The sequence below is a fragment of the Pteropus vampyrus genome, unplaced genomic scaffold (genome assembly GCF_000151845.1).
Source record: "Pteropus vampyrus isolate Shadow unplaced genomic scaffold, Pvam_2.0 Scaffold191, whole genome shotgun sequence".
NCBI lineage: Eukaryota > Metazoa > Chordata > Mammalia > Chiroptera > Pteropodidae > Pteropus > Pteropus vampyrus.
In genome coordinates, this window is record NW_011888972.1 from 741339 (window position 1) to 757563 (window position 16225).

The 16225-nt window shown below is 44.2% G+C and overlaps 1 protein-coding gene and 1 non-coding gene across 2 annotated transcripts in view; one reads left to right on the forward strand and one right to left on the reverse strand.

The window, feature by feature from the left end:
* KIF4A (kinesin family member 4A) overlaps window positions 1-16225 on the reverse strand; it is a 94216-nt gene that overhangs the window by 21835 nt on the left and 56156 nt on the right. Inside the window, exons 14-20 of the mRNA XM_023537448.1 lie at window positions 14875-14931; window positions 13707-13892; window positions 8233-8336; window positions 7195-7339; window positions 6374-6484; window positions 599-682; window positions 86-199 (exon numbers count right to left, since the gene is read on the reverse strand). Coding sequence (XP_023393216.1) covers window positions 86-199; window positions 599-682; window positions 6374-6484; window positions 7195-7339; window positions 8233-8336; window positions 13707-13892; window positions 14875-14931 — 801 coding nt within the window. The remainder of the gene's footprint in view (window positions 1-85; window positions 200-598; window positions 683-6373; window positions 6485-7194; window positions 7340-8232; window positions 8337-13706; window positions 13893-14874; window positions 14932-16225) is intronic.
* LOC111746509 lies at window positions 12832-12960 on the forward strand. Its single transcript, XR_002783144.1, has one exon. It is a non-coding gene; the product is annotated as a small nucleolar RNA SNORA33 (small nucleolar RNA).

Here is a 16225-nt window from a genome sequence, read left to right on the forward strand (position 1 = left end):
CAGTTCTGAACGAAAAGGAAGTGATTCCCCAGGTCCTGCCAACCCCAGTGCGCACGCGAGCCGCGGCCGCCCCAGCCCTCCGCACCTTCACGCGAGCTGCGGTGCCCTCCATCCCGCGGCTCTGAGTCTCCTTCCGCTTATCTGCGACCTCGCGTTGTTTCTGGAGCGCGTCCTTGAGACGCTTGTTAGCAGCTGCTGCCTGAAAGAGAACGGCTCACAGTAACGCCGACTTGAAGGGTAAAAACGAAATGTTCTAATTTCTGGCATATTAGTGGAGAGAGAAAGAATTCCGCGACCTGTGTTCCTCGAGGAAGTACTGCAGGTGCGACGGTGTCGGGAAATGTCACATATCAATATGACTCGGTGCGCGGTTTATCTTTTGGAAGGAAGCAAGCCCAAGGAGGAGAAAATCCTTATTTGAGTGGTACCATTTTCATCGGGTTTTTCATCTGTTCCCAGTTCGCGACATATAAACAGGGGTCAAGAGTTGCGAACTGGTGGTCCAGGCTGGCGTCCATGTCGCCTCAGGACGCCAGCTCGTTTAACCCTTTGCCGGCACCTATGCCACACACCCGACCCGGAGACCGGATGTTCTTACCTCCTCGGTTTTACGTCTAAGCACATTAGACTGTTTCTGGAAGTTTCTTTCAAGTTTGAGCAGTTCATATTGCCTCTTTCGGTCCTGAGAAGAAAAGAGCCAGAGTTTTAACTGCTGTTCGACCAACTGAAAGAAAACCTTATCATGTAACTAAAGAGTCTTTCAATGGTACAGTCATTATGGAAAACAAGAGGTTCCTCAAAAAATTAAAAATAGAACTACCGCACAATTTAGCTAGCCCGCGATTGGGTATATAGCCAAAAGACATGAAATCAGTATCTTGAAGAGATATCTGCAATCCCATATCCACTGCAGCATTATTCACATTATTCCGGGATATGGAAACAACCTGTTGGTTGCCAGGTAAACGGATAAAGACAATTTGGTATAGATACACAAGGGAATATTATTCAGCATAAACGGGAAGGAAATCCTACCATTTGTGACAACACGGATGAACCTAGAGGTCATTACGGTAAGTGAAATAAACCAGACTGGGAAGGACAAACATGGTGCGATCTCAGTTATACGTAGAATCTAAGAAAGTCGAACTCAGAACCAGAGAGTAGAACCGTGGTTACCATGCACTGGGGTGCGGAGGATGCAGAAAGGTTGGTCAAAGGGGACAAACTCTCAGTTATAAGATGAATGAGTCCCGGAGATCTACGAATAGCATAGTGAGCGTGGTTAGTAAACTGTACTGTGCACTTGAAATCTGCCGAGAATAGATCCTATGTGTGTTCAACACACTGAAAAAAGAGGTAGCTCTGTGAGGTGATAAATGTGACATCTCCACATTTACTCTTCTCTTTCTAGATTGTTATGACTATCCTGGGTCACTTGTGTTTCCATGGGAATTTTACGATCAGCATGTGAATTTCTGCGAAGAAGCCAGTGGGATTTTGGTTGGGATTGTGTTGGATTGTACGCCAGGCTGGGGAGTATTCCATCTTAAGAATATTAAGTCTTCCCGTCCATGAACGTGAATTATTTTTTCCATTTACTTGGATCCTTAATTGACTCAATGATGTTTTGTAGTTTTTAGAGTATATCTTACACTTGCTTTGTTCGGCTTATTCACAAGTATTTCATTCTTATTGATGCTATTGTAAATGGAATTGTTTTCTTAATTTCATTTTCAAATTGTTAGTGACTAGTGTGTAGAAATGCAACCGATTTTCATATATTGAACCTATATCCTGCAACTTGGCTGAACTCATGTATTAGTTCTAATAGGTTTTTAGCATAGATTTTTCTAGGATTTTCTACAGACAAGATCATGTTATCTGCTAAAATAGATAGTTTTGCTTTTTCCCTTCCAATCTGGGTGCCTTTTATATATTTTTTCTCGCCTAAGGGCCCTGGCTGGAACCTCTAGGACCATGTTGGATAGAAATGGCAAGAGCAGATATCCTGTCTCACTCCTGATCTTAGGGCAAAAGCATCGTCTTTTACCACCAAGTGTGATGTTAGTTGCGAGATTTTCACGAACACCCTTCCTTAGGTCGAGTGGGTTCCCTTCTACTCCTCGTTTCTTAAGTGTTTCTATCATGAAAGTGTGTTGCGTTTTGTCAAGTGCTTTTTCTGTGCCTATTGTGCTTCTTGTCCTTTATTCTACTGATATGATCTGATATTATATTAATTGATTTTTAGATGGTAAAGAAACCTTGCATTTTTTTTCAGATAGACCTTACTTGGTCATGGTGTATCATTTCTTCTATACGTGGCTGGATTCAGTTTGTTAGTCTATCTTGAAGATTTTCACTTCTATGTTCATGAGATATTAGTCTGTAGTTCTCTTTTCATGGGATGTCTGTGTATAGTTTTGTTTTCAGGGAACTGATTACTGGCCTCATATCATGAGCTGGGAAGTGTTCCCTCTGTTTCTGTTTTTTTTTTGTAATAGTTTCTAAAAATTTGGAGTTACTTCTTTAAATGTCTGATAGAATCCACTAGTGAAGCCATCTGGGCTAGGGCTTTTGTTTCTGGGAAGTTTTAAACTACGAACTTCATCTCTTGGTTTATGTCTGTAAAGATTTTCTATTTCTTCTTCGGTCTGTTTTGGCAGTTTTTATTTTTCCAAGAACTCGTCCAGTTCATCTAGGCTGTCTAATTTGTTGGCATACAGTTAGTTGTTCGCGGTATTCCCTTAAAATCCTTTCCTTTGGAAAGGCTCGTGACGCCCCCTCTTTCATTCCTAATTTTAGTGATTTGAATCTTTTCTCCTTTATTCTTACAAAGCAAACCTAAAAGTTTGTCAGTATTTGTTGATCATTTCAAAGGACCAACTTTTGGTTTCATCGATTTTCTTTATTGTTCTTCAATTCTCTGTTTCATTAATTTCCACTGTAACCTTTAATATCACTTTCCACTGCTAGCTTCCAGTTTAGTTCGCTCTTCCTTCTTTCGGAGTCTTACAGTAGAAGGCTAGGTTTCTGAGATCTTTCTTCATTTTTAATATAAGCATTCACAACTATAAATTTCCCTCTAAGCACCCTTTAGCTGCATCCTATAAGTTTGGGTATGTTGTGTCTTTGTTTTTATTCATCTCAAAATTTCCTCGTGATTTCTTCCTCGATTATTTAATTAGGAGTGCGTTGTTCAATTTCCTCAGATTTGTGAATTCCGCAAATTTGTTTCTGTTATCGATTTCTTATTGCATTCCATTGTGGTTGGAAAACGTGCTTTGTATTATTTCAATGCTTTCAAATTTATCGGTGTATGTTTTATGGCCTAACATATGGTCTATCCTGGAGAACGGTCCATGTGCACTTGAGAATAAATACCCTGTTTGTTGGCTGGAGCATTCTACAGATGTTGGTTAGGCGTAGTTAGTTTATAACACTGTTGAAGTCTTTGACATACTTGCCGATCTTGTGCCTAATTATTCTATCCATTATTGAAAGTAGAGTATTGAAGTATCCAAATATTACTGTTGATTTGTCTATTCCATCCTTCATTTCTGTCAATGTTTTAGGGCTCTGTTAGGTGCATATTTTTCTAATTTTTATATCTTCCTGATGGATTGATTCTTTTATCAGTATAAAATGTTCCTTTTTATTTCTAGTAACATTTTGTGTCCTAAAGTGTATTTTGTCTGTATAGGCACTTCGGCTCTTTTATGGTTGATGTTTGAATAGATCATTTTCCATTCTTTTACTTTCGACTTATTCAGATCTTTGAATCCATTATATGTCTTCCGGAGACAGCAAATCTTGTTATAGATCTTGTTTTTTTTTATTCAGTCTGACAATATCTGCCTTTTGATTAGATCGTTTAATCCACTCACATTATGTTATTATTGATATGACTGGATTTATGTCTTCACGTTCACTTTTTGTTTTCTATTTTATAGATTTTTTGTTTTTTCATTCTTCCTTTACTGCTTTCTTTTACATTAAGTGACTATGAATATTTTGTAGTGTAGCATATTAATTCTCTTAATGATTATTTCACCATATTTTTGAGTTATTTTCTTAGTGATTGCTCTAGTGCTTATAGTAAACGTCTTATCAGAATCTTCAGATTTGTATTAATTCCAGTGAGATATGGAAATGTTATTCCTACATAGCTCTGTTTTCTCTCCCCTTTTTGTGCTATTATTGTTATGCATATCACATCGATATGTAACCCCAAAATACATTATTATAATTATGATTTTATATAATTTATGTCCTTTAAACAAGCAGAGATGAAAAGAAAACAAGTATATATTTACAGAATTTCTTATTTGCCATTTCTGGTCCTAATCATTTGTTCCTGTACTCATGCCACCATCTGATGTCGCTTCCTTACTCAAATACAACTTGGCTCCCAGCCACCTCCTTTGGGCTGTTGTCTAATATATTACATTTCTATATGCTATAGGCCCAATAATACAACTTTACACATATCGATTTCTATAATTGCTTTTCACATCAGTTAAGAGAAGAAAGGAAAATAAATATACAATTAAATTTTTTTAGAATTATGTATCTAATACTTTTATTGGTACTCTATTTTTTGGTGCAGATTCAAATCACTGTGGTATCATTTGCTTTTAGTCTGAAGTTCTTTTAGTAATGCTAAAAACAAATTCACTTGGCTTTTGTTTATCTGGGAATGTCTTTATTTTGCCTTTTTGTGGCTTTTAAAAATGAAATTTATTAGCGTGACATTGCTTAATGAAATGACATAGGTTTCAGGCATACGATTCTATAATCAGCTGTATGTTGCATTGTTTGCAACACACAAACAATGTATGGGCCTTTATTTTTGAAAGCAAATTTTGCTGTTTATAAGATTCTTGGTCGATAGCAGCTTTAGGTTTTAACTTCCCCAAACTCTTTCCCCAAATGAGGTCAGCCTTCTCAGGGAAGGCAAGCATTCCTACGGCTGTCGCTACGGCCTGCCTCTCCCGCTGGGCAGAAGCTCTGCACCACTGTTCAGGACCTGGGGTATGGACAGCAACCCCCGTCTCTGAGTGACAGTTCTGTTCTGAGCGGGTTTCTGCGGTGGGGCGGTAGGCCTTATTTTTCTGGCTTGCCTCTCCTTACACAAAACCTACATCCTATGGTTCGCTGGGTCAAGGTAATCAGGCCCAGCATTCCCGGACTTCTGCTGCAGGGTAGAGGTCCCTCCCCTCCCCCCACCCTGTGCATGGGACCCAGGTCTGGGAAGGGGATCCACAGACCTCTTGGCTGCTCTTGCCTGGAACAGATCTTCAACGCAGAGTTACGGGGGCCGAAACTGAAGAAACCATAGCTGTATATTTGGAGTTGGGAGGTGAGGGGGGGAGTTGGTTGTGGCCCGAATGCCACAGACTCTTGCTGTTCTTACTGAGGTTTAGTCGATTTCCTTGAATAATTGTTTATTTGCTGGATGCAAATAATGGACAATTTCGAGGTTTTTAATGGTTGTTTTTATAAATTTTATCAGTTGTGCTTCTTTTGCTGGGTGGAGTCCTCAGAGGCCCTCATACTACGTATCACGTTCTGAGCAATTCTAAAAATGTCCCCAGATTCACGGCCTTTCTGGCGTCTCTCCCAGGGCACCACTCCTACTGTAATGCAGGCCCTTCCTGTCGGCCCGGATGGTGCAGTACCTTGAGTTCTGGCTTCTGGCGACTTCAGCACGTTCTGTGCATTACTCCCAGATGCATCCTTCTAAAGCGGTGCTTCGCTGATGCTACTTTGTTTCTCGGACACCTTAAAAATGTTTATACTCTGTTCAGACTCCTCGAATCTTTAACACTCCAGCTTCACCTTGTCTTTTCAATGCCACTTTCCACCACTACCCTCATCCCTCCTGGCCCACTCGCCAGTCCTTGGATGTGCCTACGAAGCTGTCGCGTCTGTGTCTTTGCTCTGCTGTCCCATCTGTTGGGAAGGCGGCCCGCACTTATCGCTACCAAAATCGTCCCTGTTATTCAAGGCCTGTGCAGATACTGTCTTTGCACTCGCGCGGGAAGCGTGCTTCCCTTTCTCAAGGACTTTGGTGTTTTACACCGTCATTCCTTATTCCTTACAATGGAGAAAATCACGCTATGTCTCACCTTCCTCTTTACACAAGGCATGCTTCCGAGGCAGAGTTCATACGCTGCTCATCTTTCTATTTTCCACGGTAGCTAGCGGAGAGCACCGTGTCAACACAGTGGACGTTGAATAAACGGCTGCTGAATTCGTGAATGTGTCACATTTTGTTTGGAGAAACCAGTCGTTTGAGAAGAAGATTTAACGTTAGTCAGCCCAGAGAAGGGTTTGCTAGGTAGGCCTTTGAGGAGTTGTGGTTACTTACTCGTTCTTTTAACTGGATTACTTCTTTGTCTTTTTGTTGCTTCCACTGTCTAAACTTCTCGGCATCCTCTTTCATCTGACGCATTAACTGTACCCGCTGGGTTTTCATCATCTGTAAAAACAAAAGCCAGTGCGAGTATTAGTCACCTGCCTTTATTGTAGGCTGATGCGCAGATGGATAGACTAGACATTAAGGAGAGAGAGAACCCAGAGCTGAGCTCGGAAGGCCACCAATATTTTCTGATTAGGCTTGCGATACCCCTCGCTCTGCTTGCACAGGGCTCCCAAGTATAGACTACACAAACGAACACTGCAAAGAAATCAAAGCAAAAATGTACCTACAGGCTAGATCCGGCCCTAAATTTATTGTATACAAATGAAGTTTCAAGGAAATATCTACTAAGCCTCAAGGACAAAGCTGCCCAGCAACCACTGGATTCTAAAGGTTTCGCCACCGATGGCCTGCAACCGCTACTTTGCGGATGTCGATAACTGAAAATTTTCTCTAGGTGTCTGTCATTTTGCAACTACTTTTTGAAATTATCCTATGTGACCATGGAAGGGGATCGGATATCTCCAGTACTTACCAAGGTAACTTTACCCTTTGGTTTCCGACATTAAGCCCCGAATGTCTGAGAAGGACTTTGTTGTTCGGACTCTAGGTGAGTACTGGGACAGTGTCCTGCAGAGGCCACCTGTGGACATCTGCGCTCTCAGAATGACGACCCCGCCCGCTACATTCTCACCTGGAAAGCCCGCCTTCATCTAACCCCCATGTCTGTACGTTTCAGTAGGGCAAATGACAGGATGAGAGCTTAATACCCGTATCTCCTGGTTCAGTTTGGAGACGGTGTGCTCTGTGGATTCTTTCAGCTTCAGAAGTTTGGACTGTTCATTCAGTTTCTTCTTCAGATCAGCCATTTGACCCTCTAGCTCCTGGAGACGTTTGCGGCGGCGCTCACTCAACCTAAACACAGACATTGTACCAATGAAGACAGACAGCGGCCGAGCCCGGCTTGCAGACCGGGTATCAGAACCGAAGGCTCGCGACCCTCATGGCCGTTAATACAAGTGAGCGGTCAGGTGAATGCCAGCCAACCGAGCCAAACGGCCTCAGTAATGGAGCCTTAACGCAATGAGTCCACGCACAACTGCCTCGATGCACCCCGCACCCCGCCATGTGCGAACGGGATGCTTCTCTGAAGCCATTTCATTTCACTTAAGCTGTGAGGAGTAATTCTGATGATTATTACATGAGTCTGAGAGAGAAAGCACACGTTCAGCGTAACTTTTAAGAATATGAACTTTAGACTCAATAGAGAGATGGAAGAGTCGCTGAGTAAAAAGAAGGTCGAACAGCTACTAAGGCAGAGGTTTAGGGGAGAAGACGATTTCCCGGGTATCCGTCCCGGCTTCACTCTTAGCTAAGGAATGACTACGTTGCCTTTTCATTTACAAGCCTGGACACCGATTCTGTTCACAAGCTAATTTCCCATCGGTGGAGGGACAAAGAAACTGTTGCCGTCTGGCAGGTCCGACCACGTCCAAACCCAGCTCGGACGCTAACATTCTACGAGGCCTTCTTTGACCCCACCAGCCTGAACCTGTATCTCCGGCCTCTAACCTCTGGAAGCAATTCCGGCCTCAGTGATCTGTTATGCTAGCAGTCATACGCTGTGCTACGGCGTTCTTGAACTGCTATCCCGAGATGTTACGTAACTTTGCTCTTGTTTGGGCCGCCCCTCCAGAACTCAGGGTAAGTCCTGCGGGGGCAGGAAATGGCTCTTTTGCTTCCCTCCTTCCTCTACGGCTTCTCCCACGTAGTAGGAACTTGACATGGGACTTAGACTTGATTCTTACTTGGCTTGGTTGACATCCTTCTTTGTTGTCTGAAGTTCAAGAAGCAGTTCTTCCTTTTCCTTCTGCAGATTGATGACTTCCAATTCTAGATGTTTTATGCTATCCTACAAATGTCATAGGTCAGAGAGAAAGAAGGCATTACAGGCACGGGAAGAAAGTCGCGTCAACATTCCATGTCTTAAGGAACTATGCATTCAATTCTAGCCCTTCTGTCGCACACTGAAAACATTTGTCCTTGATTTGATGGAGATTAATGTTATGCTATGGGACAGGGATGGGCTCGGAAGCCAAAGCGTGGGCTGGAACCTTGAGCTCACCACCTAAGCATCTCAAGGAAAGTCACCCCCTCTCCTTAGCATTAGCCTCTGTGAAGAAAAGTCTGGAGGCAACCAGGCGCAGGCTCCCAAGGGTCCCCTCCCAGCGGAGTCACACAGCCGTACCGCATTTCTGCAGCAGTGGCTTGTGACGACGTGTGTGAATCACTGTCTACCAGGGACGGTAGCCTCCGTGCAGAACAGTTAGCACAGTGGGCCTGGGCCTACGAGCCTGCGAGGCCCGCACGCGAGGCTGGCCTTGGCTCATGTCTGGGGACTCGGATTTCGGTAGGCTTCCCCCCCGCGGCCTGACAGGTAAGAGCGGTTCACTGCACCGAAACGGCCAGCGACATGATTTCTCCTGAACGTACGCTTCCTTCTGGGAGGCCAGGGTTACACTGTGTGCTAAGGGAACGCTTGTGCGGATGTGCCCTGGTAAAAACCCTGGATTCCTCAGCCCAGGGGACCGTCCCCGGCAGACAGTGATTCACACACGTCGTCACAAGCCACTGCTGCAGAAATGCGGTACGGCTGTGTGACTCCGCTGGGAGGGGGCCCTTGGGAGCCTGCGCCTGGTTGCCTCCAGACTTTTTGCCCCGTGTGCCTTTCACTTGACTGGTTTTGCTACGCATCTTTTCACTGTAATGAAACTTAGCCCTGAGCATGACTGTGTGATGACTCCTGTGGTTCCCCTGGCGAATCGTCAAGCCTGGGGCTGGTCTTAGGGACCCCTGAGAGTTTCCCTAGCTATGTAAACAGAAAAGAACACCGTTTACCTCACGGGGTTGTTGGGGCAGATCGAAGAAGTTTAAAGAGTAAAGACATTTTATAAACTGTAAAGAGCTGCACAAACATTCTTATGTTCAGAACTTTCAAATATATATATTCAAGAGCACCTGTGGTCCTGGATGCATTTAGGAAACGAATTCTAGAAAGTGAAATTTGGTAGTTTCCAAGGTAGGGAAAACCCAATGGACAGATTCTTCCTGTTATCAAAACCGAGAAAGACGAAAGGAAACTAGCTGAATGATGGGTTGGCAGATGAGGAGATTATATGCAGGCCCTGGACCAGTATCGAAATGACGAAGAGGCAGAGGCAGGTTAGGTGGGGCTGTATCAGGAAGCTTTCTCAACAGGCAAGAGCTGTTGTTCACGAAATCATGGAGCCACTTCAGTAAAACTGATAACGATCAATCTAATTGCTTTATAGTTACCTGCAGATTTAAACTGCCACTAACATGCGTGTGCATGTCTGTGTGTGTACGCTCACAGAACGCATGAAAACATTCTTGCAAAAAAAGTCCAGATAATCTATATAAAGGGCAAGTCCCCTGGACTGTCCCAGAGCTGCCTAAATTCCACTCCCCTCTCCAGAAGGAACCACTACTATGGGCTTGGTCCAGATCTTCCAGACGTTTTTCCTAGACATTTACATATTCTAGACATTTATACATAGATGTAGATGCATAGAATACACATATAGAGAATTAATAATGTCTACATATATGTCTAGAAAATATCTAGAATATGTAAATAGATATAAAGTAACATATAGACACACACGGAAATGTGTGCACATGCGTATGCACCTGTTGAAACATACGAAAGATAAACGGAATTCCATTTTCTGTATCTGCCACCACTCTGCCACTTGCCTTTCTCTTACTTGGTCTCAGAGATTTATTTTATCAGTGCATACACGGATCTAGCTCGTTCTGGATTTTTCCAAAATGAAATATTCTCGTACGTGCCTTGTGTGCACATACACGTTCAAGGTTTTTCTAGGGTAGACGCGAGCAGAGTCACAGGATCCTGAGGACACGCACCGTCAATTATAATAGATGCTGCCAAAGCGCTTGTCCCTCCGCACCCTCGTCAACATCTGATTCGACTACACTTTAATATTTTTACCGATCGGATGGTAAAAAGTAGTGTCTCTTCAGTGTGCGTGCCACGTCCAGTCAATAACTGTCTCACCGATGCCGCGAAAGGAATTAGTCAAATATTTGAGTCCTGGCCTACCATAACTCATGGTTATCGTCATTGATCAGAACCTACCCCTCTTCAAGTTTTTCTATGGCAATGCTTCACAGTGATGGAAAAATACTATCTAGAACAAAAAAAAATGACCTCTATTTCTTGGAAAAAGAGAGACAGTGACTTAGCTGTGATTAAAAGGTCCTGTTTGCATTAAGAATGTATTCGCTCTGAATTTTCAGGTTTGGTCTCAAGGAGAAAAAGGACAAAGTATCTCCGTGCGGCCACAGCTATGGCTCTTTACTGGTGTCCCCTCCCTGTCCCCACGCTTCTAGGCGAGACCACATGGAGAGAGGGGTTAACTCCTCAGCCTCGCCACTAACCTTTTGTTTACCCTGGAGAGGCCAAAAGACATTCGACCTAAAAAAGCTGCGTTTTATATCTGTTAACGTAGAGGGTGGAGCTACGTATTTAAATTGCTCCCTCCCTGAAATCCCACGAAAATGACCCAAAGGGAGGGTATAAATCAACGAGGATGAAGAGAGACGCCAAAACATATAAAGAAGCTTTTGGAAAAGGAAAATAGTTGGGTGAGTGGCAGCTGTCTTAGCGGAGGGGAAATGGCTGAAATCTGACCCCCGGAGGACACGTGGCAAGAAGAAAGAAGCCGATGCACAGCGTGGACCGGCAGAGCGGATCGGAGCGTCCGTCCCTCACCGCAGACCCGCCGGGCTGGACGCAGACGTCAGGCGCAGGGAGGCCGGGATGCAGTGTCGTCCCGCTGGCAGGATTAAAGAACAGCCTGCCCGTGGCTGGAGAGCCTGCGACGCCCTCACTCTCTCTGGGTCAGCAGCACTGCCCACATGGGTCCGGGCAGGAGAATGAGGGGTTCCCGTCCCGGAAACTGAGCATCCCGAGAGACACCCACGCGTGCAGGACTTCCCGATGGCTTTTAGTGCCTCGCCGTTAAGTATAAATGGGCAGCCAGGGACCAGCACACATGGGAGGCACGGTTCTTACCTGAAAGACCAAAACAAACGCTAAAGGAAGGAATTCGGTGGAAACGGATGTGAGGGAGGAAGGGAAAAAAAAAACCTCAACTAAATTTAATTTCTAGCCTTAAGAGATGAGCACGGTAGCCACTGTATCTTCAAAACAAGAACAGAAGTCTGGTAAAGAAATGATACAAGGACACTTTCCACGGAAGGAGAATACGAATTTCCAGATTGAAAGGACAGACTAAGCACCGAGCATCGTAAGTGAGAAAAGACCCCATAACACTTGGGGACCAAAAAACAAACAAACAAAAGATCCTGAAAGTTTCCAAAGGAAAAAAATATACGGGTTAAATAAGAATCTGGAATTATAACGGACTTCTCAACAGCAACGTTGGAAATAGAAGACAATGGAGCAAAGGCGTCAACATTCTGGAAAAAATTTCCATTGTAGAACTCTAAAGCCAGCCAAACTCACGAGTGTTAACAACAAGAACAACAATCGTTTAAAACATTTTTCTTTCATGTCCACTTTCTCCGAGAGCTATTAGGGTTCCACTCCAGCAACACACGGCTATGATCCCAAGAACGAGGAGGAAAACGAAATTTGTTTCAACACCAACATGAGAAGTGATGGTCCCAGGCTGATGGCTGGGCCGTGGGCCTGGAGAAAGCGGCCAGGACAGAAGATCCCAGGAAGGCTGTCTTCAGGAAAAAAGTAGACTGAGAAATTACCTGGTCAGCTTGATCCTATCGAGAGGAGTTTTATAATTCTGTCAAGAAGTTTGGAGATAAATCGCAAGGTACGTAGAAGACTAACTAAATGAAAAACGAATGAGATTATTAACTCCAGGAAATACAAAAAGCTGCACAAGAAAGGAAATGGAATCGTATTATACTACATAATCACCAAAATGTAAACACTAAATATTCATTTAATCGAACACCGTGATAGAATCGTTTTGATAGAGGTGAGGCAGTGTGCAGGGGTGGCTGTATGAGAGCTGTATTCCCATCTTTCATAACGGCAAGTCAATGGATAATGCTTAAACTTTTAAATTAACATGTTATAGTACCAACTCTTTCTGGAAATAGGGAGGTAAATATCAGAAGAAACAGCTGAAGGAATTAAAGTAGAAGCCTAGGGAACAGGGGAGAAGGTAGGTGGGCAGGAGATGGCTTTTATTTTTCTGAGTATTGTACTATTTGACCTGTGAAAATGATATACGTGCATTTGTGTGACATAAATAAAGATTAAATTTTTAAAAAGCTAAATCGACTGTGATAATAAAAAGGAATGAAAACCTCTATTGGAGCCAGCTAACGAATCTGCTTACCCGCATGGGTTTCTGCAGAATCTGGAGAAAGCTGGCAATAGCCAAGCCATGTTACGAGCCTTACGGACATTGAAGTCACTAAGGTCCCTGAAAATGGCTATAAGGCAAACAAAAACGAAATCCAACAAAACTCTATTGGCAACTCGGTTATTATTTTGGAAGCAACCTCTTCCCTGGGGGTAAAAAGTGGCAGAAATCATCGGGTACAAATGCTTGTTTTGTTTTTTTTTCCCTGAAAGTTTACGGGAGTGGGTGGTAGAAATGCACGACTACTACAGGGATTTCCTGACACCAGCGTAGAACATTCTGGGGGCAGCAGGGTACAGCTGGATGGGAGAACACAGGGCTGCAAGGAATAGCGAGGTCTGGAGCAACGGTAACCTTGTGGAAAACCGGGGGCCAAGACTCGTCTTTAAGTAAAAATCATATTAATTAGCAAGAGCCGCTGAGAACCACCGCGAAGAAAAAGTTGAACCATTTGCCAAGTCACGTGACGTGCACTCCAGGTCTCTTCACAACTGACACACAGACCATGTACTAAGAGATGTATCTTCCTCAGAATCCCAGCACAGTCATTAAAATAAAATTTCTCCAAGTGGGGGCCATTTTTAATTATAACATTGTCAAACTATGTATTAAAACCTATTGCAGAAGGTGAGGTATCAGAGCGAATGAAACAAAACTACAGGTTCCCTGTCCCGAATGTATTGTTTTTTTTTTTAACCAACAGTGTAAAGTCCACTTGTACTACACACATTATGTTGTCTCGTCATCATCAAAAACGGTGTGCGTGTTTTCTTCCCACAGGGAAGGAGATGGAAGACGTTAGCGAACGCAGCCCGAGACTTTACCTGGTACTGGAACTGAATGGGCTGCAGTTGGCTGTCATTCTGCGTCATCTTCCTGGCTAGGGCCTCTTTCAACGCAAGGGCTTTATTCAGCTCGACCAGCTCCTTAGACATCTGAGCCTGACGCAGGGCGTGCTGGGTGGTGAAGGTGTCAGAAGACCTGCTGCTCTCCGGACTGCTGTCCACCAGCTGGAAAAGGTCAGGCTCATGATTTGTAGGACAAAGGAGCCACTTCAAGTCCCGCGGCCTCCCCTCTCCTCGCAGTCCCACTGTCCTTCTCAAACCGTGGCCCCTCAGACGTGCGCTGCACACATCTGACGTAAACTGGCCCAGCCCGCTACGCTGCTCTCACGAGCATCCGTGTTCTTCCGCCCTATAACTGACTCTCTTAGAGCGAACTGAGTTTCTTGCTCTTTTCTTTATTGACCCGGCCGACATTTCTCACTTTTACTCATTCTCAGGGGCCCTTAGAGGAGAAACGGCTCTGGAAAGGACACGTTAGGAACGGAGGGGATGGAGAAGAGGCCTCGTTTCTTCTCACGGAGCTGATCTCCGGCACCTGATTTCTCTCTCATTTTTCTTGCAGAATAGGAAAACTACTGATATATATTTGCTTTAGGGAGAAAACGCAGTCTCAGGCAAACCACTGTCTGTCCTTCCCTTTCGACTTTCCTCGATAACCTTTAGCCAACGTCTAATACACTTGCTCTATTCTTGCACCTTGAACGCTCGAAATATTTTCCTTGGTTCTTTTAGTCCCTAACCGTCCCATCTATAGAAATGGATGCTGAGATAAGAATCTCCGTTTCTTCTCTAATGGTTTTTTTGTTGTTGCCATAATTTCCCAATTTGTTCCCTCCCTCATTTTAACTTGCTAGAGAGCTGAGGCAGAATACTAGCAGCTAACAAAGAACCAGTGAGCCAGACTGCAAATATAGAGTGTGACATCCCTGAGAAGCCCCGCCACCCATCGCCGGCTTCCTATTGGAGATACAGCCCGTCTGAGTCAGGGATGTCACAAAGCTGAGATTTATACTTGAGATTTCTGGGTTTCCAAGGCATTCTGTGGGAGATGGTAGCAATCAGGGATTCTCTTCCTCAGCTGAGTGGCAAATGACAGGAAATGGCACAGTGGAACTTCCGGTTCTACGCAAAGGGGCCGATTACTTACAGCTTCCGGTTCCGCTGCGGTATCAACAGCTGCAGCCATGCAAGCCGCACTTTCCTCCTGCAATGACACGTGTTACAGTTTAGGAAAAGATTCAGAAGCGCTTACTAGCGGATCTTATCCTGGTCGTTAAATTTTTTTTTCAAGTGTATATGGAGACCATTTAAGCTACTGGACCCGTTCTGTAGTCATAGAGACTCCAACAGCCACCTTTCCACGTCCCAGCTCTCAAGAGTATCGTTTTTATACAGGTTGATTGTGCAGTCTTTGTAAAAGAAAAAAATAGGGTCATGTGGCCACTGACATATCTACCGCACCTCTGCTGCTTGGCCAGAGGTCACTGGGCCAGAGTGAATCACTTAAGCATTCCAACAGGCCAAAGTCTAACACACTTTACAGACACATCAGATAAAGGCGAAGCAGCAGAAAAGTGAATAGAACTATGTTTGATTTCTATTTTACAGTCAGTCAAGGTAGCAAGAGCCTACCTCATAAGGAAATAAATACCACAGGGGATACCCCAGGAAAATGTGCTCACGAGGTCAGACAAATATGCTGCAGCCTCTGTCCCTCTCCTACAGAGGAACTGGTCCTACGCTGCCACCCCAGGCAGTGGTGAAGCGAAGGGACAGGCTAGGCGCGGACTCCTTCCCAGAGAAGGGCACTGGAACGAGCACTAGAAGGGAAACCTCAAACCAGTTATTAAGGCCGATCTGTTTATAGGCTGTCATGTGAGCAGGCTCTGTGCTCCCCACTGAAATTCAGGCTAGATTTGGCATTGAAACATGGATTACCACTTCTGTTTAAGTGATTCTACAAAGCCCTGGGAAGAAAGGATTATTTCCAGAAAGTCACATGTTTCAAGGAGGTCATAGGTCATAGAAGGAGCTATTGGCTCGATAGCAAGGGAGGAATTTAGGGTTAGCACATGGAGTCTCTGACACAGCCCAGTGAAACATTAGATACTTGTTGAAACTTAAATCTCAGTACCTTTAAGGTGAGGAGCGAAGAGGCCTTTAGTAAGTGCTGGATGTAAAGGATTTCCCTTATTCCGCCCAGAAATTCTCAGCTAGTGAGAGTCAAAGAGAATTCAAAGGAAGCCCAGCGTTCCACACCCTTTCTCACCATGATTTACGGCACTGCCGATTCTTAAGGGCGGGGCATAGTCAACCCTTCTTAGAAAAAACCAGAGACTTCATTACATGATAAGTTAATAGTTACCCTTTCCTCTCTCTCGTGTTGTAAGTTTTAGAAAAAGGACTAGTTATAGGCCTATCCTAGATTGGTGGGGCCTGTAACACTGGCTTTTGGAGATTTTTTCTAGTACCTTCCTGAGGGTCAGGATCAAAGTAGC